The sequence below is a fragment of the Erythrolamprus reginae genome, chromosome 1 (genome assembly GCF_031021105.1).
Source record: "Erythrolamprus reginae isolate rEryReg1 chromosome 1, rEryReg1.hap1, whole genome shotgun sequence".
In the NCBI taxonomy this organism is placed as follows: Eukaryota; Metazoa; Chordata; class Lepidosauria; order Squamata; family Dipsadidae; genus Erythrolamprus; species Erythrolamprus reginae.
In genome coordinates, this window is record NC_091950.1 from 385,777,199 (window position 1) to 385,803,972 (window position 26,774).

The 26,774-nt window shown below is 37.8% G+C and overlaps 1 protein-coding gene across 9 annotated transcripts in view; it reads right to left on the bottom strand.

Moving 5' to 3' along the window:
• XPO1 (exportin 1) overlaps window positions 1-26,774 on the bottom strand; it is a 79,453-nt gene that overhangs the window by 3,464 nt on the left and 49,215 nt on the right. For all 9 annotated transcript variants that reach the window (XM_070734815.1, XM_070734809.1, XM_070734813.1 and 6 more), the window contains 20 exons: window positions 24,207-24,268; window positions 24,056-24,100; window positions 23,772-23,953; window positions 22,790-22,838; window positions 22,587-22,706; window positions 22,349-22,477; window positions 19,384-19,542; window positions 12,765-12,962; window positions 11,559-11,697; window positions 10,990-11,171; window positions 9,306-9,462; window positions 8,991-9,154; window positions 8,570-8,704; window positions 7,759-7,942; window positions 5,973-6,079; window positions 5,019-5,213; window positions 2,067-2,235; window positions 1,777-1,911; window positions 1,524-1,683; window positions 1,337-1,433 (listed from right to left, as the gene is read on the bottom strand). In XM_070734815.1, coding sequence (XP_070590916.1) covers window positions 1,337-1,433; window positions 1,524-1,683; window positions 1,777-1,911; window positions 2,067-2,235; window positions 5,019-5,213; window positions 5,973-6,079; window positions 7,759-7,942; window positions 8,570-8,704; window positions 8,991-9,154; window positions 9,306-9,462; window positions 10,990-11,171; window positions 11,559-11,697; window positions 12,765-12,962; window positions 19,384-19,542; window positions 22,349-22,477; window positions 22,587-22,706; window positions 22,790-22,838; window positions 23,772-23,953; window positions 24,056-24,100; window positions 24,207-24,268 — 2,768 coding nt within the window. The remainder of the gene's footprint in view (window positions 1-1,336; window positions 1,434-1,523; window positions 1,684-1,776; window positions 1,912-2,066; window positions 2,236-5,018; window positions 5,214-5,972; window positions 6,080-7,758; window positions 7,943-8,569; window positions 8,705-8,990; window positions 9,155-9,305; window positions 9,463-10,989; window positions 11,172-11,558; window positions 11,698-12,764; window positions 12,963-19,383; window positions 19,543-22,348; window positions 22,478-22,586; window positions 22,707-22,789; window positions 22,839-23,771; window positions 23,954-24,055; window positions 24,101-24,206; window positions 24,269-26,774) is intronic.

Genomic DNA, 26,774 nt, shown 5'->3' on the forward strand with positions numbered 1-26,774 from the left:
CAATTTTTATGTCGCCCTTCTCCTTAGACTCAGGGCGGCTTACAACATGTTAGCAATAGCACTTTTTAACTGAGCCACCATATTGCCCCCACAATCTGGGTCCTCATTTTACCCACCTCGGAAGGATGGAAGAATGAGTCAATCTTGAGCTGGTGATGAGATTTGAACTGCTGACCTGCAGATCTACAGTCAGCTTCAGTGGCCTGCAGTACAGCACTCTACCTGCTGCGCCACCCCGGCTTATTACTCTAAATATTAAATATTATTCTATCTAATAAATAATATATTAATCGAGCTCCTCTGGATAGTTACTAATAGCCGGCTTGTTATTAAGTCACAGGGCTAGAAACAGAGAAATCTTCTGACAGAATGGTAGAATATGAAGCCCTTACAAACCAAAAACCAAAACCTCAAAACAACAACTGGGTTAAAGTTTGACAAATTTTAAAGACTCTATTTTATTTACTGGATATAAACCAAAATGTCAAGGAAAGAAACAAATAACCTAGCCACAGACATTGCAGATAAGCAATAAACAGTGCCAGATTCACAGTCAAAGAAGAATCAATATCCTTATGAAGATACCATCAAGGAAGACACCAAACACCAACAAAAAGAACAAAATAAGCTATTATATATAAAACAGCAAACACCACTCTCCCATGGACTACATTGATGTTATCAAACCTGGAAATTAAACATCCAACTTAAAAATACCAACAACTTAACAGTTCAACCTTGAGCTACACATATTCTCAATTAGTGGACTACCTCAACTATATTAAATTATTTTTGAAGACTTCTAGCCACTCATTTCACACCTCCAGCAAAGAAGAGTTCACCACTTCTTAAACTGCTACTTTATTGCTTGATCTATATAATACAAAATCAGATGATGAATACAAGATCCATCTAAGAACTCAAGCTAACTCAGGAATACAGAAGATGGCTATATTTACTAATACAGTATTTGCAAAATTTATAAAGCAAGTTCAATGTTTCAAAACTTTAAGTCTACTGTTTGATCAGGCAATTATACAAAATAACATAACTACATAGTTCGATGGACTTGCAAGGTCGGTGCAACGTGCAGTGTAACACATTCACAATGATGCAATAGGTCTCTGTTCATTAATAAGATTTATTGGGTTAGGGATTTTCTGTCCTCACTGAATTGTATTATGTTGGGGTGGAAGTGGGGCACTAAGGATCAACCAATCTCATTGTACACTTGTTGTGCACTAACAATAAAGGTTTGAATTGAACTGGGTATGAATAATTTTTCCTCTTCCAATACAATCGCAATCCAATACACATTAATAAAAATCAAACATACCTTTATTTGTACTAGGAAGTCCCGAAGGTGTTCCTTGAAAGCAGGAATATCCTGATTTAAACTGAAGAGTCCTGTTACAAAAAGTTTAACCTGTGCACTAACACAAAAGAAAAAGTCAAAGGAATTAGTTTATATGACAGCTGTGTGAATATAAATTCTAACTTGTGTTTGAAAATCGAGCACTTACTCTTGTAGATGAGGAAATGCAGATTTAAGAAGATTAGCAACATACTCCTGAATAAACATTTGGTTGCTTACTGGATTTCCAGGGTTTAAAGGAGTACTTATTTTTCCTTCTTCTACTAAGTTGAACATGTATGCAAGAATTGATGCATGCATCGTCAAACCTGGTTAGAATATACAAATTAGAATTAATATTTGTAATTAATGTAGGCTCTACTTATAGCGGAACTTTTCCCACCTCAGGATTAAATTCTTACCAGCAGTATGAGATGTGTCTGTTACAACAGAAAAAATGTGCTGAAGAATGTCACAGAAATAAGTTTGATAAAAGCTCTGGGCAGCAGCTTCTTCTTGTGCAACATTTTGTAAAAGTGTATAAAGGATCTGAAGGCCTGGAAAAAAACACAAAGCAAAGTCATTCTAAAATGTTAATGTTTTTTGATAATTACATTTTGACAATATTTGAACAGATAACAGATTTTAAAAATGTTTCATATCTACATGCTTCTAAATCACGATAATTTAGATCAGGATAAAGCATATTCACCTGTATCTGCAACATTTCTCATTGTATGCTTGAAAGCCCAAATGATAGAATCCAATACTAGTTTGAACTGTGCAGGTGGAATGGCCAGGAAGGCTGGAAAGCAATGGGAGTTTACTGCTTGAAGTAATAAAAAAAAGTTTGTTCTGTGTTCAGGGTACTCTTCAAAGTCCTAAGAGAAAAGAGAAATTTTACATTCAATTCAAGAAACTTCCTTACTTGTAAATTTTTATTTTAAGTTAAACAAGTAACTTTGTTCATCTTATGACACTATTGAAGTACACAAGTAAAATTTTCAAATGCCTCTCCAGAGAAATAGACCAGACCTGATTCCCAAGCCAGGGTAGAAAAACATCTCAACCTCCAAAACACATCAAAAACAGGTACCAATTTTCAAAATGGACATAAATGCTTTTCTTGCAAATAAGTTGGTACAGGTAATCCTCAAATTACAATCAGAATGAAGCCCAAACTTTCTGTTGCTGGGCAAGACAGTTATGTCAATTATGTCCCCTTTTACAACCTTGTTTACCACAACTGTTAAGTGAATCACTGCAAGTTAAGTTAGTAACACAGTTGTTAAGTGATTCTGGCTTCTCCACTGACTATGCTTGTCAGAAGGTCACAAAGGGTGATGGCATGGCCATAGGACATTGCAACTATTGTAAATATAAGCCACTTGCCTAGTGGCAGTGTGAAAAAGTGTCATAAATCCCTTTTTTAGTGCTCTTGTAACTTCAGCAGTCACTAAATGAATGGTTCTCTAATATTGAGGGAATATCAATATACATTTGTAGAATTCAAAAAGTGTCACACCACACTGACTTTCTGAACCATACAATCTCTAATAAATAATTTTCCTGAAGGATGTGCCTCAGATAATTTTAGAGTTAGTGAATTGGAAAGTAGCTGAAGTAGCTATTCTCAAAAATATCCCCAAGTCCTGAAAGGTCTTTGCAGTTTCTAAAGTCCTGTACAAAGTAAAATAAATTGCTCTTCTGCATTCCAATTATGCTAGTTCTTCTCTTATAAGCAGAAATTAGGGCAGAAAATAATAGCAATATTTATCTTTCCCCTTTCACTTCAATGCAATGGTATGGTGAAGCCTATGGTCATGATTTATTTGAAAAATGTTTAAGATATAAAGAAAAATATCTTAGCTTCAAAAGCCACGTGATCAAGACAGTCACCTAAGGATAAGCTAATTACTGGTTCTAATAGCAACGTTGTGAGTCCTACCAATTTAGATTCCAGTTAGAGCATCTAGCAACCCTTATTCAGTTTATACAGGTAGTTCTGAACTTACAATCATTCATTCATCAGCTATTCACAATTACAATGATACTGAAAAGTGTGACATATTGGTCTTGGCCCTGTCAGTGTCCCCATAGTAAAAATTTGCTTTGCAACTGGGTGTTTCAGAATTTGCAACCTTCCAAGGAGCTTCTGATAAGCAAAGTAAATATGGAAGCTAGATTCATTTAACAACCACAATGATCTGTTTAGCAACTGCAGCAAAAAGGTAATAGTTGGGCACAACTCTCTTAACAACTGCATCAACTTATCAACAGAAGTTCTGGTTTCAACTATGGATATTAAGTTGATTAAAGTTTGATCAGGAAAAAGGGAAAAATTTCTTGCAGTAAATAAAAGTACTGACCCTAGATCTAAATCAGTCCATGTCTGCCTTGTACTTGAAGACCAATAAAGTTCTCTTATGGTATAGATTATACTGAATAATTTTTAAAAATCTCATAAAAGGAGAATGGCAGAATATATGGGTTGACTTAAACTTTAACTCAAACCAGAACAGGAATTTTGGTTATAAATCATTGAAGTCACAACTTGGGGCACCACGTGACTGAAGTCGATTGTAAGACTGTTTATGACAGCTGTTGAGTCAGACACTCAGGTCATTAAATGAACCATGTGATTGATTAGAAGGGCAAATCAAGTTTGTATTAATTTCTAATGGATGTTTAGCAACCAGCCCTAAGTCAAGTACCTGTACTATTGCCAAAGAGAATTGCATGGATATATTTATCACAAGAACTCATTTATGTTGGCTTAATTACAATAAGACAGAAAAGCAGAGATTCATGGCTCACGGCAAATTTAGAATTGTAAACTGAAAAATGATACCTTATTTCATTTCATTTTTCAATAATTAACACTACTCTCCAATTATGTATTTGTTCATTTTCCTCTTTAGTGATGTGTAATGCTATAATTTAGCAAGAGATTTTGGAGTTGTTGGAAGCCACAACCAAAGCTGTTTAGGTTAATCAGGTCATCTTGAGGCATCAAACTATACACCTCTAATTGAGGGGGATGATCCAAATGTCTCCTAGAATTTTGAGAAGGAACTTAAAAGAAACAAAGGTTGTGAGAAGCAGTTCTTAATGGAAAGAATAGAAAGTGACTGTAAGTGGTTTCAGAAATCAAGAGATCCTCGAATGATTGAGAACATATTAACTGAATCATTACCTTTAGAAATTCTAATTAGTGTTAGAAAATAAGTACAGAAAGAGATAAAGTCTTCTGCACTTGCAAAGTAGAGTTTTTTAAAAAATCTGTGTGTGCCCAATCCATAAACAGAGGAAGCCAGAAAAATACTTCAAGGAGAGTAGTCATAATGTAAAACAAGTAGTGTCATATTCAGTTAACGTAGAAAAAACACATGAAGTTAAGATGCAAAGAACATAGAAAATAATAGTTACACATGAAATTGACAGAATGAAGGGGAAATAGAGAAAAATTTCTCTATTATAGTTAGTTATGCCACCACGCTATTAAAAGCTGTGGGAAATGAACCTATCTAGGAATAAATTTGGAATTCCAGTTCCGTTGCAAAAACCCCCACAAACCATTGTCCTTTGCTGAAAATAAGTCAAACCAGTGTTTATAAGCTCTCTCCTTATAGCTATTTTTAATGTTTAAAAGTCACTGAATTACCTTATTAATCATATTCAATGTGCATTCAAAGACAGCATCAAATATCTGAGGTATTTCAGCAGTGATGTGACCGCCCAATTTGTTTACTATGATAGCCATGGTACTAAGCACTTCTGGCTCTCTGGCAGCTGGAACATTCCTCTGGTAATCAATAAGAACCGCATCTAGCAAAGGTGGAACAAAGTTTTCAGCTACCTAGGGGAAAAAATCAACAAAGGATTAACCCAATATTTCCTAAAGTTTGACCTGTTTGCATAATGTGTTAAATCAGACAAAAATACTGAGAAAAAATATACCAAAATGATTTAAACAAGGACCTGTTTGAGACAAATTTCTATTTCTCACCTCCATTTGCTTTCTTTTTGAGGGTCTTATTTTTAAACAAAAGAATTGGGAAAAGGAAATGAACTTCCCCTTTCCCATGCAATGGTCTAAAATCAAGATATTCTCCTCCCCCATCAGTAAAACATCATAAAGGCAATTGTAATATTTGTTCTCAGCAGGGAAAGATGATGACACAATAAAGGGGGGAAATGTTCTAAGATCCAAACAAAGCAGCACAACTGGGAACAGTCTGTTGGAATGTTTTGAGTGAGTTATGTGTTCCAACAGAATAAACATGGAAACATTTTAATACAGATGAGACTAGCCTTTTGTTTTCCATACCAGGGCCATAGCAGTTGGTGAAGTGCTAAATACTACCATATCTTAATTATTTGTTTGGTTTTAACTGTATTTAAACATGTTTTCAGAAATAATTGCTGTGATAATTTTTTTAAAGTTTAGGCATCTGGTTTTAGTGTCTGCTAAAATTGCAACTCTAGTGTCTAACACTTGAAAGGGGTTCCCACAGTCAAGGTAAATCTCCTACTAGGGTGAATGTCCAGTCAAGATTGTATGTCATGCAAATTCACCCTTTGTGTTTTAGTAGTTTATTAAGGTCATTGTACTTACCATCTGAGGATCATTAGATCTGCTCACCCAACCAGAAATGAGTTTTAAAGTTTCCCTTTTTACTGTTCTCATACTTCTAATCAGAGGTTGCTTTGTTACCATTTCACCTGGAAGAGTTTTAAGGTCAATTACAAATCAAGAATAGCCTTGGAGGAGCAAGTTGATTTAGAAAGTTTTAGTCCAGCTTTTCAAAAATCAACAAATTAAGGAATATGAAAGAAAATCCAGAATGACATAATAATTATTAAATGCTATTCAGATTCAAGATTCTGTATCAGAAGGGTTACAAAATCTTCCTATACAGGAGGAACCCCCCTATCCTACCACCTCTCACAATACTAGACAACACAGTATCAACACTAGAGACCTTCAAATGATCACCTAACATCAAAGACGTCATCAAAAAAGCTCAACAAAGAACGTTCTTTCTACACCAACTCAGGAAGCTCAAACTGCCCAAGAATCTGCTAATACAGTTCTATATAAGAATCATGAGTCTATCATCTGCACCTCTATAACTGTCTGATTTGATTCTGCAACCCAACAAGACCGACACAAACTTCAGAGGATAATCAGAACTGCAAAGAAAACCATTGCTGCCAACCTGCCTTCCATAGAGGACCTGTATACTGCACAAGTCAAAAAGAGGGCAGTGAAAATATTTAAGACAACTAGACACAATGACAGTTTTTTCCTGAACGCCATCACTCTGCTAATCAAATAATTCCCTCAACACTGTCAAACTATTTATTTATTTAAATCTGCTCTACTATTACTACTAGTTTTTTCCCTCATAATTTCTATCATCCATTTCCTCCAACTTATGACTGTATGACTGTAACTTGTTGCTTGTATCCTTAAGATTTTTATTAATATTGATTGTTTCTTCATTGCTTATTTGATCCTTATGACAATCATTAAGTGTTGTACTTCATGATTCTTGACAAATGTATCTTTTCCTCTTATGTATACTAAGAGCAAGCATATGCATCAAAGACAAATTCCTTGTGTGCACAGTCACACTTGGCCAATAAAGAATTCTATTCTATTCTATTCTATATATAGTAATGTTTCTATAAAGACAGAAAATACCAAAAATCTACATGATACCTTGGTATCTGCTAAGTGTATAGATTATGTTGGCAGAACACAGATGATCCAGGCCTTGATAGTATTTGTATGTATTGACCCTAGCTATGATTAAGTACATAAGTTGAAAAACTTTGTTCTGGGTTCTTGAGAATTAAAAATGGTTACGGCTTTTTTTTTTTTTTTTTTTTACTGTCACAGGGATTATTTAAATAATTTAAGGTTAATTTTGTTTTATTTTGGGTCCACTCAGGTTTTTGGAGAGAGGCCCAAGTACAGAAAAAATTATTTCCCCCTTTTTATGCTCAAATGAGCTTGGGTGTTTCAAACTTAAGCCAGGGTTAGGATAAAGTACTATTTTCAAGGAAGAAATTATGCTGTCTCTTAAGTTACCAAAATATTATTTTATATTTAGCATTTATCATTACACTAAATGAAGCTATTTAAGTTCTGCAACAATTCATTTGGTGGGATCATATTCATGTCAATAAAGTTATTCACCCATCTCAAATTAAGCAGACCATACCCACAATACAAAACACTTTTAAACTTGCTCTTTATTACCTTTACTCAATCATCCTGTGAATTGTTTGAGAGTGCTCTTCTACATTACAAAGTCTAGTTCATTTGTTTGACATGATAAATAACCAATTAAGAAGATCTAAAATATTACTGTAATTAAAGCAGTCATGCTTACCATTTGCTTGAATAGCTGCAGAAATGTTTTCACTTAGGCACTTATACACATTCAGCATATCTAAGTAGATTCTTCCAAGCTGAATCACAAATGGATGTCCAACAGCTTTACATGCCCTCACATTAGTTTTCAGGATACTCCCCAACTGCTTAACTGTTTCAGAGTCTTTAAGAATATCAACGTTCTGTTAAACAGAAATTTGTGCATTTAGCAAACAAAACAGCGCTTCATCTAATAGTATATAATAGTATGTTTCTAGGAACAACTCAAGATGCAATTTTTGTCCTTTAAAGCCCTATGTAATATGGGACCAAATTACCCCAATCACTTCTACCTGTCCTATCAGATCCAGCAGAGGGGGCATTCTGCAGTTCCCATTGGCTAGGAAGCTTTACTCAGTTAGTCCTTGGCAATAGGCCTTTTCTGCTGTGGCCCCTGCATTATAGAATATTATTCTCCCCATAGTGAGGCTAGCTTTATCCCTTTTAATTTTCCAGACATCCTCTCCAAGACCTGCTTGTGTCATCTGGCTTGTGTACCAAGGGGATTGGTGAAATATGGTATAATATTGTTTTTCACCTATTATTTTTTACTTTTATACTTTTTATAATTTTAATTTTTTAGCAATACTACTACTTGTTTGCATATATAGTTTTTAGCTTTGATGTACATCATTCAGAGTAACTTGTTTGTGAGATGGTTGGCCACTTAAATATGACAAATAGGTAAAGAAATATTATTGAAAACAACAATTCCATTTTCTGAAATTATAATCATGCCTGCGAACAGTATACATATTATGAACTCTTACTTTTGTAGCTTGTTGAATTATGCTGTCCCATACTTGATTAGGGAGTAACATATATTTCTCTATCAAATGCTCTTGTACTGTCTGGTCAGTCTGGGCACCAATCATATATCCAACTGCTTCATAAAAAGTATGCACCTAATTGAAGAAAAAGTATACTAAAATATGTAATCAAATATGTTTGGAACGCAATAATAATTTCACTAAAACTATTAAACTGTAAATTTCAAATCTTACATTTCTTTTTGTTTTAAAATCTTTAGATTTCTATGGATGTTCAGATTTCTGAACAATTTATTGTTCAGTAAAGTATAGATCCAAAAGGTATATTCTAGAATTAAAAAACCCTCTGCCTTATTGATGCCCATGTGTTTACACATTCCCTTATTTTAGATATTTTTGCAATATTATAACTTGATATTACCTGCTGTGGCTGAAGATCACAAATAATTGTGTTAATATTGTTCAGTATCTCATCAATGAATGGCATTACTTCTCCAACTTGAACTTGAACAAAGTGCCTTCGACATTTTTGCGCTATTTTTATAAAAGTATCACAAGCCATGTCCTGGACCCCATCATGAGTTTCTAAAGAGAAAAATTAGAAATACTTGTATAAGAATGTTTTGTGAAGATGTTTCCCAATTGCTTCTATTATGATGTTTAATAGAAAAACAGTAACTGTTACTGGTTTTATCATTATTATTTCAGAATTCAAATTAAATTCCAGATACGTTACCATGCATAAATTCAAATAGCTTGTTGACAACAGTCTTCAGAAATTTCCAATGGGCTCTCAAAAATCTTGGATACTGTCCTACTATGTACATTATATTTGATGCAATAATAGCTTTATTATCTTTTCCTCTTTTTTGCTCACAAAGTCCAAGAAGATCCTATAGAAATACAAGGTACATAAAAAAAATCAATTTTTATGGTAAAAAATTTAGAGCAGCGTTGCAGAAAAAAATAAAAATAAGGTGAAATAAGTAAAATCAAATGTTTGTTAAAAAACAAACAAGTACTAAGTGCTTAGTACTTGTTTGCACTAAGTAATAAATAAAGCAAGTAATACATGCTGTAATTATGCAAAACATGATACCCCAAGCCAGTTAATGTAGCACTAACATAGAATATATCATAAGATAAATCCTCTGGTAGACTAGTAATGGAAGTCCCATCATAATGAAAATTTCATTAATATACCAATTAACTAACTGAAGATTTCAGATGTAATAAAAAATACACCAGTGAAAACACACCAATAAAACACTGCAGTAAACAAATTCAACTGAACCTAATAAAATATACCAGTTTTAAACATAAACGGATGCTTGAATAAAAATGTTCTTGCTTCCTAGAATAGCATTAAAAGCAAGCCTCACAAAACACCCAAACACTTAAGAGCAGCCATCAAAATGACTCTTAGTTTTGTTCCCATCAAGTGAACCAGTCCTGCTTGAAAAGTTTAATAGAGAATATGCATTTTCAAGCAATTTGTTTGAATAATGAATATAGAACGAAGGCTACCCTACAGGTGAAACTTAAAGTTATATTAAGCAGAAGTTCATTTATTTCAGTAATGCAACTTAAAAGGTGAAACATAATATATGAAACTCATTACATGCAAGGCAAGATAGTTCAAGCCATGATTTGACATAATTGTGATGATTATGGTACAGCTCATGAAAACCCCAAATCCACCATCTCAGAAAATTAGAATATTACATGTGATCAATAAAAAAGGGATTGTACATAGAACAACATCGGACCTCTTAAAAGTATAAGCATGCATATATACATAGTACTTGGTTTGGGCCCCCTTTGCTGCCTCAATGCAGGATGGCATGGAAGTTATCAGCCTGTGGCACTGCTGAGGTGTTATGGAAGACCAAGATGCTTCAATAGCAACCTTCAGCTCTTCTGCATTGTTCAGTCTCATGTCTCTCATCTTTCTCTTAGCAATAGCCCACAGATTCTCTCTGAGGTTCAGGGCAAGAAATTTTGCTGGCCAATCAAGCACAGTATACTAATTTTTCAAGTTCCAACAACATACTACTACTGCGGCATGAGACTACCTCAATGAGATGGCTGCAACCAGTGAACTTTGCAAATCTCTATCAGTCACATAATTTGCTTAACCATTATTTTGCTTCCAATTTAAGGAACTAAATGCAGTGGCTAAATGAGGAGAGGGTGTATTTGGACTTGAGGGCATTCAAAATGCTGTTTGCCAATGAAGTTGTAATACTGGTGTTTGATGTCCATGAAAATAACACCCACCTTTTCAGGATTTAAGCCTTACGAGAAGCTCAATATTTCCTGATTTATAGTATTTGCACAATTGTCATGAGATTAACTTTCTTTTTATAAAAGATAAAAATTCCCTGAGAACCTACTGAAGATCGTATATTTTATTATACCTTTATTACTGTTACAAGAAACCTCTTCTCATCTTCTTCATGCATTGCTCCACTTATTGAACCTATAGCCCAACACAGGGTATTAAGATTTTTCCATGACCATTCACTACCGTTTACTTGATTGTGAAGCTTCTCAGTCATTATTCGTTCAGTATCTGCATAATCCAGATGGGTGAGATAAACTGGAAGAAATAATTTAAGTAAGTTGATATTACCAGGAATTCAAATATCATTCTCGCCTAACGTTTAATGAAACGCTAGAGTGAATTGCAAAATTTGCTAGGTTTTTTCAGAGTTGAGGGAGACCAATGCAAACTATTAAAAATTACCTTAATAAAATTTATAAGCACCTGCAACAAAAAATTCAGTCTACAGAATCATGGCTAAAATAAATTTGCTTATGAAAATGATATAACCTATATTCTGGCTTTGCTTGTGGCTGTCAACAGAAAAACAATTTATCCCTTCTTATCAACTGTAATAGCAAAAATTTTCATATTTTAGTTTTGGGGATTTTTTTTCCTTAACAAAGCAGAATTAAAGGTAACGAACATACAAATATAATTTACCTAGTGTTTCTCTCATGTTCTTGTACAAGTTGATAGAGTCTGTGTCTTTCATAAATTCTCGAACAACTTCTCCTTGATCATTTTCTACAACAAGTACTTCTTCTGGTTTTGCCATGCGGCTAACCATCAATAATCGCACCTATATATTATATATATATATATATATTAAAAACATAGTATGAAAATCAGATTTTTCATATCATTACTTACTGATAGGCCAGATGAGGCAGAGGCTATCTAATGATTGAGAATTTATTGTTGATTATTGTAGGTACAAATGATAAAACTTATTTAAAACTTATGGAAAACACCCCCCCCCCCCCCCCTAATTTGCTGTGGCACAAAACTCAGACAGCTGGAATCCTTAACATTTATCAGTGGGTCGTTGTGTATCCCTGACTATCACATTTACAGTCCTATCAGGTTCTCTTTTCCACCTCATTTTCAAATGTTATTGTTTTCAAACATTTAAACAGCTATCAATCTTAAACATACTCTGGGCAGTGTACAGAATTATTAAATAAATATATAAAAACAAATATCATAAAAACAAACACAAACAATTAAATGACATTTGGAACCAAAACAGATTATATCTTTTCAATTGGGAATTCTATTCATCTTGACCCAACCCAAGGAAAAGATGCAAGTCATAACTGTCTTTTAAAGGGCTATGGGGTTGTGGCCAACTGTAGTATTGGGGGGACTGAGTGTAGCTGTTCCAGAGAAAAGGGCGGCCACCAAAAACCACGCCGCCTGTATCTGACAGGTAACATTGCTTCAGAGAAGAGTATGTCTTTTCTCTTGGAGCATGTGGGATGGACAGTTATGCTTGAGAAGGCAACCTAACAAACAAACCAGTCCATTGCCCTGCAGGATTTTATAGGTGATAATCAGCATCCTGAATTGCACCTGGAAGCTCTATGTAGGGAGGCAGTGTACTTTGCACAGTAGAAGTGCTAAATATTTGTAATGATGAAATCCCATATCTATCTACACTACTGCATTCTGAACAACTGAAACTTGTCTAGATGGACCATGAGGTCTTTTTCTGCCGTCAATCTTCTGTTTCTATGAGTAACAAATCACCATCTAGAGTCCAAGATAACGTATCTCCAGTAACTCACAGCTACTAATTCATAGCAGGGTACCACAGTAAACACTTTCACATTTATAAAGTATAAATAAACTGGAGAGTACAATTACCTTAGAAAGCACAGGCAAATAAAGTTGTCTCCGTGGGGGTACATCAAAATGCTGAGTTCCTGATAGCAATGGAGAAGCTGATGTTGAAAATGGACTCTCTCTATATAATTCAGCAGCCAGATGATTCCAATACTCCAGACAAATCTTGAAGATTTCAGTTTCTTCTACTTCAGATACCAGCAACATATAATGGAGAGCCTAATATAAATTTATTTTGGAGCTTAATTAATAAAAGATTTAGAAATTGCTCAAAAATTATTTCAAATTATCCCTTAAATCCGTAAATGAATTATGAAGCAGTAGCTCTGAAATTGTATCTACAACCCTCTGTAAAAAAATTAAAAAATGGCTGAAATCAAGTACAGTGGAACCTCGACATACGAGCAGCTCTACTTACGAGCTACTCGAGATAAGAGCTGGGAGGGGAGCGACATTTTTGTTCGCCTCCCGAGCTCACATTCGGGATACGAGCGCCAAGGAGCTGTCTCCGGAAGCCGAACACTAACTTCCGCTTTCGGCTTCAGGAGACAGCTCCTTGGCGCTCGTATCCCGCGTGTTTTAAAAGGTTGCAGCCGGCCTGGGGGGCTCGGGGGGGTGCTGGCAAGCCCCCCAGGCCGGCTGCAACCTTTTAAAACACGCGCGCTGCTTCGCAGCTGTCTCCTGAAGCCGGAACGCTAACTTCCGCGTTCGGATTCAGCAGAGAGCTGCGAAGCAGCGCGCGTGTTTTAAAACGTCACAGCCGGCCTGGGGGGCTCGGGGGGAAGCCCCCGAGCCCGGCTGCCACGTTTTAAAACACCCGCGCCGCTTCGCAGCTCTCTGCTGAATCCGGAACGCTAACTTCCGCGTTCGGATTCAGCAGAGAGCTGCGAAGCGGCGCGGGTGTTTTAAAATGTGGCAGCCGGCCTGGGGGGCTCGGGGGCTTCCCCCCGAGCCCCCCAGGCCGGCTGCCACATTTTAAAACACCCGCGCCGCTTCGCAGCTGTCTCTGAATGCTAACTTCCGCGTTCGGCGGCAGCGGGTTTTTTTGTTGTTGCACGGATTAGTTGACTTTACATTGTTTCCTATGGGAAACAATGTTTCATCATACGAGCGTTCCGACTTACGAGCCTCCTTCCGGAACCAATTAGTCTCGTAAGTCGGGGTTCTACTGTACATTAAAATCTAGAATTTCAGCATTTAATATTTTTCATATTGTCATTTAAATTATTGCATGAAATTGCAAAACAGGCTGTTTCTATTGTAATCTATCTATATTTACATTTTCAGAAATTTCCATCCATCCATCCAAAAAAGGAGCAAATAGTTTATCCACACTGATCACAACAACAAAAAAAACCATGGAACATGTTCAGGTGAAATAATTCATAAATCAGGCAGGCAGTTTCATCCATGTATTCAATCAAATTACTTATAAGCTTTCTAATCATAAATGAATGCAATTTAAAGCAGACAAGGGGAAAAAATAATACAAGAAAGCATGTTGGGGAAACAAAACAACTCTACAATCAACCAAAATTAAGACAATATTTGAAGTGTCCACAAATCAATCTACTCAAAGATTGATACAAATTTTGTGAAGAATGCTATTATCAGGGTGCAGAGGCAGCCATAAAGCAGATTCGTCTCTGAAGTTCCATTAATATAACATCACCACTGGGTGAGATCACTCAAGGGCATGGGGTGAGGTATCATCAGTATGCTGATGATACCCAGTTATACATCTCCACCCCATGTCCAGTCAGCAAAGCAGTGGAAGTGATGTGCTGGTGCCTGGAGGCTGTTGGGGTCTGGATGGGTGTCAACAGGTTCACACTCAACCCTGGCAAGACGGAGTGGCTGTGGGTTTTACCTCCCAAGGACAATTCCATCTGTCCATCCATTACCCTGGGAAAATTATTGACTCCCTCGGAGAGGGTCTGCAACTTGGGTGTCCCCCTCGACCCACAGCTGACATTAGAACACCACCTTTCGGCTGTGGCGAGGAGAGCGTTTGCCCAGGTTCGCCTGGTGCCCCAGTTGTGGCCCTATTTGGATAGGGAGTCATTGCTCACAGTCACACATGCTCTCATCACCTCGAGGTTCGACTACTGCAACGCTCTCTACATGGGGCTACATTTGAAAAGTGTTCGGAAACTTCAGATCGTGCAGAATGCAGCCGCGACAGCAATCATGGGCTTTCCCAGATATGCCCATGTCTCGTCAACACTCCGCGGCTTGCACTGGCTGTCAGTTTCCGGTCTCAATTAAAAGTGTTGGTTATGACCTATAAAGCCCTACATGGCATTGGACGAGAATACCTCCAGGAGGATCCCAGTGACCAATTAGGTCCCACAGAGTTGGCCTTCTCCGGGTCCCATTGACTAAACAATGTCGTCTGGTCCTCTGGAACCAACTCCCCCCGGAGATTAGGACCGCCCCCATCCTCCTTGGCTTTCGTAAACTTCTAAAAACCCATCTATGTTGCCAGGCACGGGGAAATTAATATATCCCTTAGCTATTATAATTTATGTATGGTCTGTTTGAGCTGTATGACTATTTTATGAAGGTTTTTAAAATTGTTTTTAACTATTAGATTTGTATATTGTGTATTGTCTTGTTGTGAGCCGCCTCGAGTCCTCGGAGAGGGGCGGCATACAAATCTAATAAATAATTATCATCATCATCATCACTTAATTGGAGAATGGCAGTCCTGTAAATTTCTAGGCCCCAAGTCATATAAACAATAGCCAATATCTTGAACTGCAACCATAAACCAGCAGGTAATCAGAGTTGAGACTCTGCATACAACTATAGTGGGATGTAAATGTGATACATTAAATTTGTATCACTGCATTTTGGACTAAGCTTGTTTTCAGGTGGAACCCCACGTAGAGTAGTCCAAGTGAGAGGTGACTAAGTCATTAGTGACTTGGAGAACGACATCCTGATTATGCACCATATGGATCTATGAAAACATTTTTCAAGCTGTGGTTTCAGTTGCTTGTTGAGTAAAGGCAGCATAAGGACTCCCAAATTTTGCACAAAATTTCTATAGGAAAATCTCCAGAAAGTGCTTGAATCCAAAGTAATTTGCTTTTGTCAATGTTAGTTTCTTCCCATCCATAATCCAATATCTACCTACAGTATTTCTCAGAAAATAAGACCCAGTCTTATATTTTGGGAGGGCTGCAAAATATGTATTTTTGGGAGGGAAAACAAAATTTCACGATGATCAGTCCAGCTGGGCGCCTCACCCCTGGCTTGTGCACAAGAGGTGACAAGTGTGCAGGGGCAGACAGTATCTGGTAGCAGCTGCAGCTCACCAGTTCCTTGGTCAGTGCACTCTGGGGCTGCGGAGCTTATGCAGCGCAGGTGAGTTGATTTCCTGTCCATGCAGCAGATGTAGAGGTACAGGAGAGAAGCAGGCAATCCAGACACGCTGCGGGAAAGCTGACTTGATGACCTCGGTTTTGCATGGTGGCACTGGCAGCAGACGGAGACAGAGGTGTGGGATGGAAGGCAGGCGATCTTGACCTGCTGCAGACCAGCTGAGACACGAAGATGAGCCTCCTGTGGCTGACTGCTCACTCCAGTCCACCGACTTTTGGCTTTCTTGTAGCCCATTGCGGCACATCTGGATTGCCTGTCTTCCCCTGCCTCTGCCTCCTTCTCTGCTTGGGTAAGTGACCAACTCACCTGGCCTGCACAAGTTGCTGTCAGCCACCCCCCCACCCTTCACTAGGGCTTATGTTTGGTTGATGGCAATGGAACAAATTCACCAAGGTATTGCATAGTTCACCAGAGGTCAACTGGTAACATTTGTATATTGATATCTGGCCCCACATTAATATTATTTCTTCTAAAGCCTCACATGGAGATTATAAATAGGAGCAGGGAAAATGCTAATCCCTGAGGAAGTGCACAAAGTAAGGCTTAACTACCATCTCTGCATTATCACAATTGTCCTGGGAGATAAAGTTACCACAGTGCCTCCCATGCCCAAGGATGATCCAACAGAATTTCATGATTGATAGTATCAAACCAGATAAATAAGATATGGTCAGGAGTTACATCTCCCTTATCTGAGCCCGACAAGAAGCATCTGCAAGCATAACCAACGCCACCAGCTGCATATAGCCCCATCACTACCAATATGCAGTCCCAGATTTTGCCTTTAAAATTTGAAAGCAAAATGGGTGTGGTGCAATGTTCATATCTTTTTTCTGCAAACTGCTAAGTTATTATACTATGAAACTAAACACATGGTTTTCACCTTTAGGATAGCCCACCCATTTCCAAATAACCCATCAATCAAAAACCTGAAGTCTGTTCATCTGTATTACTTTACCATGACCTCTGAAACACTCAGGGAGGAAAATAGTTTTTTTAAATAGGAAAAAGGTAACAGCCAGACATTTTTTAAAAAAAGTTTACAATTTCTTATGCAGAGTTATAGTATCTGCACTGATCCGGTAGAAGATAAATACCTGTATTGGAACAATTGCCAAGTTGACAGAAAAATACATGAAGCATTGATTTACTATTATTTATTTCCTATTCACAGTTGGACTGCCATCATGTTCGACTCCCAGCTCTCAATATACTTTTAACCAAACTTATGAAAAAGAGAGATAAACTAAGCAACCTGACCTATTTTAAATCTTGTCATCAAATGAAGTCTTGGTATTTGTTCTCCAAAGAAAGTAAGTCCAGTGCCTCTTGCGCGACAGGACTAAGGTCTTTAGGGACCTTAAATGATGGGGCAAGATGCAGTATTGCCAGAGGTAGTTTGAAAAAAGGTTTTCAAAAGGCCAAGACTGATTATAAGAGGAAGATTGAGATAATCTTTGTAGTAATAACAAGGCAGGTTTGGTGAGGGATTCAACAAATTACCAATCATCAACAAACCAATGTCACCCTGCTGAGAGTGATGCTTCGTTTGCAGAGGAGCTGAATCATTTATTTGCTTGGTTTGAAATGAAGACATCAGAAACAGCTAAAATACAGCCACCAGCCCATTGTAGCCCCCACCTCATTGTGAAAGTACAGGAGGTGAGGAACATTCTGAAGGCTGTGGACCCTAGAAAGGCTGCTGGTCCTGATGGTATCTCTGGCTGAGTGCTTAAAAACTGTGCTGATCAGTCTTTTCTAGGATCTTCAATTGGTCTACTATTCAGTCTGCGGAGAGGGGCGGCATACAAATCCAAATAATAAATAAAAATAGCTTCCCCCCATCCCTCTGAAGGCTGGAAATGGCTTGTTTCCCACCTTCTGGTGGTCCCAGTAGGCTCATGTTTCAACTTCCCCGACTCCAAAGGCTCCCCTGGAGGGTAAAAATGCCCTCCCCCACCCCCCTTGGAGGTTCTCTGGAAGCCAAAAACGACATCTCAAAGGCTCTATGTGAGCCAAAAACAGCTGGTTAACATATACATGCACATTGGAGCTGAGCTAAGGCAACAGCTCACGTGCCAGCAGATATGGATATCCATAAATTTAGACACTAGTCTACATAGAAGTACAGTGGTACCTCGGTTCTCGACCACAATTCGTTCCAGAAGTGTGGTTGAGAACCGATTTGGTTGATTTTTGCCCTCCTCAGGCATTGAATTATGGGTGTGGGCACTCGTACATGAGCGATAGTGTGCATACACACTCTTTCGGCACCCGAGGGAAAAAAGGTTCACCATCACTGGTATAGGATAATAAAAACAAGGACAAATAGGCTGAAAAGCATCTTTTATCCCAGAGCAGTAACTATATTGAATTCTACTATATTGTGCAATACTAATACAATATCGGGGTTTCAACGCAATTGTATAGAACAGTGGTCCCCAAACTACGGCCCGGGGGCCGGATGCGGCCCGCTGAGGCAATTTATCCGGCCCGCGGCAGCCCACGAGATTTTATCAATAGATATAATAAGCTCCCGAATCTCCTGTCAACTCACCGCGGTCTGCTGCTGAGCGAGGAGGCAGTACAGAGGCAAGGGGCGGGGAGGATAGGAGGGAGATAGAGAGAGAGGGAGAGAGAGAAAGAGTGAGAGATAGAGAGGAAGAGAGAAAGGGAGATAGATGGAAAGAGTGAGAGAGAGAGAGAAAAGAGAAAAATGAGAAAATGATGGAGAGAAAACGAGGGAGAGGAAAATGAAACAAATGAGAGTGAAGGAAGAAAAGAGAGAGGGAAGAGAGAAATGGAGAGGAAGGAGGGAGGGAGGGAAGGAAGGAAGGAGAAATGGAGGGAGTTTGTTGATTTAAGTTTAAATTTACTTGTTAATAAAGAAGTATAAATTACTTTATTACTTAATTATTTAATTACTTCTTTATTTTAAATATTGTATTTGTTCCCATTTTGTTTTTTACTTTAAATAAGATTTGTGCAGTGTGCATAGGGATTTGTTCATAGGTTTTTTTAATAGTCTGAGCCTCCAACAGTCTGAGGGACAGTAAACTGGCCCCATGTGTAAAAAGTTTGGGGACCCCTGGTATAGAATGTGAAGGATGCGTGTTTGTGTTCCACTTTTATAGTTATAATGTGCACTCAAATGGCATTTAATTTTGTTGTACAAGGTGCAATGACAATTAAACTTAACTCCACATCTTCAATATGACATAGGTGTGAATAAAAATAAAAAGTAGCTTACTTCCATTAACGTCTCTCTCAGGTTTAAACGTTTTTCTATAAGTTGACCATGCTCTTTTAAAAAGGTACAGAGAAACAAGCTGAGATTCTGAATGAAATTCTGTTCATCATCTTTTCCGTTGGAATATGCTAGTCGAATATTGGTGTTCAAAGGAAGCATCTAAGAATGTAAAATGTAGTTATAATCTTCAACTTAAAAGTTCTGTTAATAATCTTAGTTTTTGTGTATGACATAAAACATACATAAATGAAGACATTACATTGTACTTATTCCCCAGAGCAGACCTTTTCAACCTTTTTATCTTGGATGTACCCTTGAAAAAAAATTCTGATCTTAATAAATTTAAGCATCTTTTTTTAAAAACAGGACAATGCTTTCTTTCCCTTTTGCCAAAACAAAAACAAAGCAACAATAATAAAAAGAAAATAATAATCTGTGGAAAACGATACCAGGGGTGAAATGCTTCCGGTTTGGGGTGCCTGCTGGTTGTCGGATAGTCAGTAATGATCCCAGTGCGAGTTATGGCCTACCTGTCACCATTTGGGTTCTTTCATCTCTGCGCATGCACAGAACGTGTTGGTAAACAAACCCAATGTGCGCAGAGGGTAAACAAACCCAAATGGGTGGGTGGGCAACGGCTCACGCTGTGATCTCTACCGGTTCTCTGACGACCAGCAGCCACGCCCGAACTGGGAGCATTTCACCCCCTGAACAATACATAAAATTTGCAAAAAATATATACAGTTCAAGTTCTATGAAAATTACAACAGCAAAGCAGCAGGTTGCCACAGAGTGTCAGAGCATTAAAATTTAAGTACTAGCATTGCAGTGTATAAAGATCAAAAAATGCATTTTTAAAAATTATAACCTCCCATAGAAGGGAGTTAAATCAGTTAAGAAAGGTTGCCCTAGAGTTATAAAATAGTTCTTACACAACTTTCATCTGAAAAATACATGGAAGTTCTCATTCATAGATAGGACTAGACTTCAGAGATAATATATCACTTCAGAAATGACAACAGAGAAGGGCGGCATATAAATCCAAAAAATAAGTAAGTAAATAAACAAACAAATAAATAAATAATAAACTAATGTTTCTATACTTATTGTGACAAAGCTTTGCTTAAATATTCTGATTTTTGTTTTCTGATTGAAGCTATAAATAATTTAACTGAGAAGAATGAAATTTCAGTCCACTTGTAAGTCCCACATGTATTTTCAGCTGAAGATAGTATACCATTCAGAGATATAGCATTAAGGCTGATTTTGAGCAGTTAACAAATCATTTTACTGTATCTTATATTACTGAAACCTGTGTGCAAGAAGAGGATGTTTTTCTGTTGGAAATCTGTTCACCTGGTTTTTGACATTTGCAATAGATACAGTTCCTGGACAAGCAGCAGGTAGGGAGAAGTTGTAATCTGAGACTTTAAATTGTGCTACACTAAAGATATTTGGAATAAATTCAGATGGCCTAGAGAGCCCAATTTTGTTTGCTGCTTATATGCTGCTTAACTTGATTGTTGTGATGATGGAGATATATCCCAGATATAGAAATGGGAACCTACCTTTCTTCAGCAGATCTGGAGTGGCTTTGGAATTCATGGCTGCTATGGCAACCATGGCACTGACGGGAGAGATCTCACACTATGCTATGGAATTTTGAAGTGCAACTTTCCCCTGCACCAGAGGAGCACTTATTAAATCAGTCTGCTACAGCTGTTTTATGGATCTTGTGGCTTTTCAGAGGTCTTTTCTCAAACATTTACTGGGCTATTCAGATGAAATTCTGGTCATCTCCTGGAATAAAGGGGTCTGGCAGAGCGTTTGGACTGGATTGTACTGGAGAGGTATCTCTTGTTCGCACATTCACTGCAGTTTAGGAAAATTGAGTAGTAGAATTGCACTGAATGTCCCTGGAGGAAAATCCTTCTTTAGTTTGATATGTGCAAGCATGAGCTTACACTGGTGTATATACAGAAGTGAGTCAAGCAGCAGAAAGAAAGCATTTTACCATAATAGTTATGACATTGGCTTAATGCTACCCTTTGACCTTTTTAAGGTGACTCCATCACTTCAATAGAAGAATATTCATGAATTGAAGAAAGATTGTGAAGAATTCTTGCAGCATTTGGCAGACAAAACCACTCAAAAACATGAGGAGGAATTGGATTTCAACTTGGCAGAACCCATAGATGACTGGAGTCTTGTTTTTATGAAGTGGAATTATTATGTCGGTGAGTCTCAAGACCGTGGAAGGGATCTTCATGGTTGGTGAAGGCCTCCCATGACTTGGCAGGAGATTGTATCCAGTCAGTAATCAATGCTTCTTTAAATGAGCAATGTTCTTCTCACCTTTGATCAGGAAGCTTTTGCTTAATCTGACTGTTTCGGATAATTTTGGACCCAACAGCAACTTTCAGTAACTCTCTGCTTTTTAAACTCCTTCCTGTCAAGATATTCAATTGACTCTATCTCACTTAAATGTTAATAAAATCCTTTCTACTTTCATGGGAAAGGGGTATTTTAATTGCAGCTAGGGTTCACAGACACATGGCGTTTACATTTTTATATGAATATGATTGTTACTTTATATACTTATAAACTGTCAATGTTAGCTACCAAAAACTTTTGGGAATGAATGATACACAAGCAAACTGAATCCATAAAATAACTCTCTATTGTGCATCAACACAAGTTATGTGTATCCATAAGAAACTGTTGTTTCTTATGTCCAGCTGTTAATCTAAAACAACATATATTATCATGTACTTAACATTTTGTAATTAATGTGTAATTGTGTATTAAAGCCATTGCAGGTTTTTTTAAAAAAAGGCTTCTGTAGGGGAAATGCATTTAAACAAGCCAAGAGCAGCTTATTCAATGTGAGCAGGATATATATAAGGAAACCTGCTACTTATTTAACAGGCAAATAGAAAATATCAATAGTTGTATGTAAAGTTACCTGTTTCAACTGCATCATGGTTAAAGTAAAGAGTGTGACAAATTGTTCCTCATACTGACTCACACTGACACCAGCAATTTCTGTCAGGCACTTCAAAGAAACGTTTCGGAACATAGGAACATTTAAAAACTATAAAAGAAAACAACAACAACATAAGTTGCAATGTTTTGCTTCTTAGGCAAACTCAAGATCCATTTTTTGTTCTCAGTAAATTAATCTACACATGACAAGTACTCACTTTGTATATTAATGTACTGATCAATTTGGTCTCAAAAATATAGCCCAGTGGAATCCAGTTGAGAAATCGAAGCAAAGTTTCCAATGTCGCATGAACAAGAGGAGCATTTTGAGAGTTCTCCTGTTAATAAAATGATATGTGAGCCAATCCACTTATATTGTGAAGTGGTATCTTATAAACAATAATTATATTATAAAACTTACCATCACAAATTGACATAGCTGAAATATCTGTGAGAATTCATTGCACATGCTAGTGAGCAAGAGAAAATAATAAGGTTTAGTATTAGGCAGTTTCATTTGCCACCTTAGTAAATACGACTAAGGTGGAATATAGATATTATTGCACAAATTATGATTATGTGAAAAAAGTAAGTACTTCCCATCTACATTATTTTTTTAATGTATGGTGACATTCAAACAATATGTATAATCGATCCCCAAAGGCTCTTTGGATTGTCTTTGTAAGCATCCAGGTGCTCATAAATGAAAATTATCCTTACCCAGGATGGGCAAGTTGTTACTAAAAGGAAGAGTCCCAACAGAGAACTCCTGCTATCTTGTCCACTCCCACTGCACCTAGTGAAAAGAGGGGCTCTTCTCTAGCTGTTTGTATTATCATGTAATATTATTGCCAATACAATTACTAAATGTGAATTAAATTATCGATAACATTTAAGCTACTTTTTAAAATAAAAGCTCAATTTGTACAACATTACAACAGGACACTTATCCAACCCTTATAAATACATTCAAGACAAAGACAGTGATTAGAAGTTCAACAGTCTATGTGTATCCATAAGAAACTAGAAATCTCCAGCTGTTAATAAAAAAATTGGCAAAATCACCAAAGGAAATTCTGCACCTTCAATGATGCAAAATGACTGCTGAGTTAGGAAGTTCTGGACAAAATAGAGCAAGGAACATCATTTTTTAAGTAAGGCAGCTCAGCTACTATGGAGTTGTATCTTCTTTGGTACAGAAAGGTTAAACAACTGTTGTCCATGACAGAGGAAATGGAAAGTAATGGTTATTTGGTATCAAGGAACACAATTCAAGAAAATGTATCTTAACTGATACCACTTTCTTATGTTCAAGGCTCTTGACACTAGGTGGATAATTTGATTTGTTTTTCATTACAATTCAGAATTGCATTTCTGGTACACTCCTTATATTAATCACTTGCCTGTCCTTTAAATGTTTGGCTTTTACTTGAGTTATCTGTCCACTGGAAAAATCAAAAACTTCTTCACTCAACAGTTTCAAGATGACCATGTTGTTCTGACAAAGGCTTTCACTTGTTCTGCTGGCCCCAACAATATCACTGATGAATGTTGGCCAATGTTTTGGCCATTCTTGTTTTAGTATCTGCAAAACATGAAAAGTTAATATAGTGAATGTTGCAGCAGAACAGTGAACAATTATTACTCTAAACTTAAATAATATATAAAGACCAGAAATTCGACTCACCTGAACAAGAATCATGTTCAATTTCCCGATGTATACTTTCTCTTTCTGAATGAAAGAAAAGGGAGAGGTTAAGAGAGAAAAATATAGAAATTAAGACATATCCTATTTAATTTACAAGGATACTTCTTATCCCCAAGGAACTTTTACTCACTTCAACACATGTTGGATCAGAGGAGGTCTTGATAATTAAGCCAACAACATACTTCTTGATACCTGTAGACAGTAAACAACAGCTACATAAAGAAACAATACATTATCAGCTGCCAATTAGGTTGCATCTACCTTGCATTCATATATAACTATCTTATTAAAAATATATGAAGAATTATATCATGTATTTTGAGAAACATGGAACTTCTGAAACTTTAGCAACGAGAAGTTTAAATGAGTTAAAAGACCCCCAATTGTTAAATTAATAAAGAGTGGGCATGAGAAATCTGGAAGCCTGGAAACATAATTCAGTTCTTGGTGGTGACCTATTTGATCCATGGCAATCTTTTGAGAAGCTATTATCTTCTCTCCCAAGATTCCCATTAATTAATTAATTAATTAATTAGACTTCTATGCTGCCCTTCTCAAAGCGATTCAGGGTGTCATACAACATAATAAATAAAACAATATATGTGTAGAAATCTAATTATTTTAAAAGAAATATACAAAATTAGCAAAATTCTAAAAATCCAAATCAATCATTCACAACATCGGCCAGAGACAATCTTGTTGCTCACGGTCCCCATGCCTGCTGGCAGAGGTGGGTCTTCAGAGCTTTTCGAAAGACCAGGATGGAGGGGGCGGTACGTACAGTGGGGGGGGGAAAGTATTTAGTTAGACACCAGTTATGCAAGTTCTCCCACTTAAAAAGAGAGAAGCCTGAAATTGACATCATAGGTAGACCTCAACTATGAGAGACAACATCAGAAAACAAATCCAGAAAATCACATTGTCTGATTTTTAATGAATTTATTTGCAAATTATGGTGGGAAATAAGTATTTGGTCAATAACAAAAGTTCACCTTAATACTTTGTTATATATGCTTGGTTGGCAATGACAGAAGTAAAACATTTTCAGTAAGTCTTCACAATGTTGGCATATACTGTTGTTATTATTATTATTATTATTATTATTATTTATTAGATTTGTATGCTGCCCCTCTCCACAGACTCCGCAGGGTGTTGCTGGTATGTTGGCCCATTCCTCCATGCATATCTCTAGAGCAGTGATGTTTGGGGGCTGCAACTGGGCAACACAGCTTTTCAACTCCCTCCAAAGGTTTTCAATAGGGTTGAGATCTGGAGACTGGCTAGGCCACTCCATGACCTTGAAATGCTTCTTACAAAGCCACTCCTTCATTGCCCTGGTGGTGTGCTTGAGATCACTGTCATGCTGAAAGACCCAGCCACGTTTCATCTTCAGTACCCTTGCTGATGGAAGGAGGTTTGTACTCAAAATCTCACAATATATGGCTCCATTCATTCTTTCATGTACATGGATTAGTCATCCCGGTCCCTTTGCAGAGAAACAGCCCCAAAGCATGAGGTTGCCATCCCCATACTTCACAGTAGGTATGGTGTTCTTTGGATACAACTCAGCATTCTTTCTCCTCCAAACAGGATGGGTTGTGTTTCTACCAAACAGTTCTACTTTGGTTTCATCTGACCATATGACATTCTCCCAATTTTCTTCTGAATCATCCAAATGTTCTTTAGCAAACTTCAGACAGCCCTGGACATGTACTGGCTTAAGCAGGGGGAAAGGTCTCGCACTGAAGAATCTGAGTCCCTGGTGGCGTAGTGTGTTATTGATGGTAGCCTTTGTTATGTTGGTCCCAGGTCTCTGCAGGTCATTCACTAGGTCACCCCACCCCGTGTGGTTCTGGGATTTTTGCTCACCGTTCTTGTGATCATTCTGACCCACGGGATGAGATCTTGCATAGAGCCCCAGATCGAGGGAGATTATCAGTGGTCTTGCATGTCTTCCATTTTCTAATTATTGCGCCCACAGTTATTAACACCCATCCAGACCCTGACAGCCTCCAGACACAGGCACATTACCTCCCACTGCTTCACTGAGTTGACATGGGGTGGAAATGTATAGCTGGGTAACATCAGCATAGTGATGGTTACTCCCCCCGGGCCGTCGGATGACCTCACCCAGCGGTTTCATGCAGATATTAAAAAGCAGGGGCAAAAGGACCGACCCCTGAGGAACCCCACAAGGGAGGGGCCTAGGAGTTGACCTCTGGCCACTGCCAACACTGACTCCAACCGGCCAGAGAGGTAGGAGGCGAACCACTGCAAAACAGGAACCTCGAACCTCCAACCCTCCATCCAGAGCAGAAGAATGCCATGGTCGATGGCATCAAAAGCCGCTGAGAGGTCAAGAAGCACTAGGATAGAGATCATCCGTCAGTGTGACCAAAGCAGTTTCATTGCTGTAGCTGGGCCTGAATCTGACTCTTGAGGACCCAGAGAATCGCCTTCATCCAAGGACCGTTGGAGCTGGAGCGACACCCCCTTCTCAACAACCTTCCCACAATAAAAGGAAGGTTGGGGAGAGGACAATAGTTGTTCAAAACAGCTGGGAAGGGAAGGCTTCCTGAGGAGGGGATGCACAACTGCATCTTTGAAGGGTGCCAGAAAGGACCTCTCCCTCAGAGAAGCATTGACAATCTCCTGGACCCAGCGCCGTGTCACCTCCCTGCTGTCTGAAATAAACCAA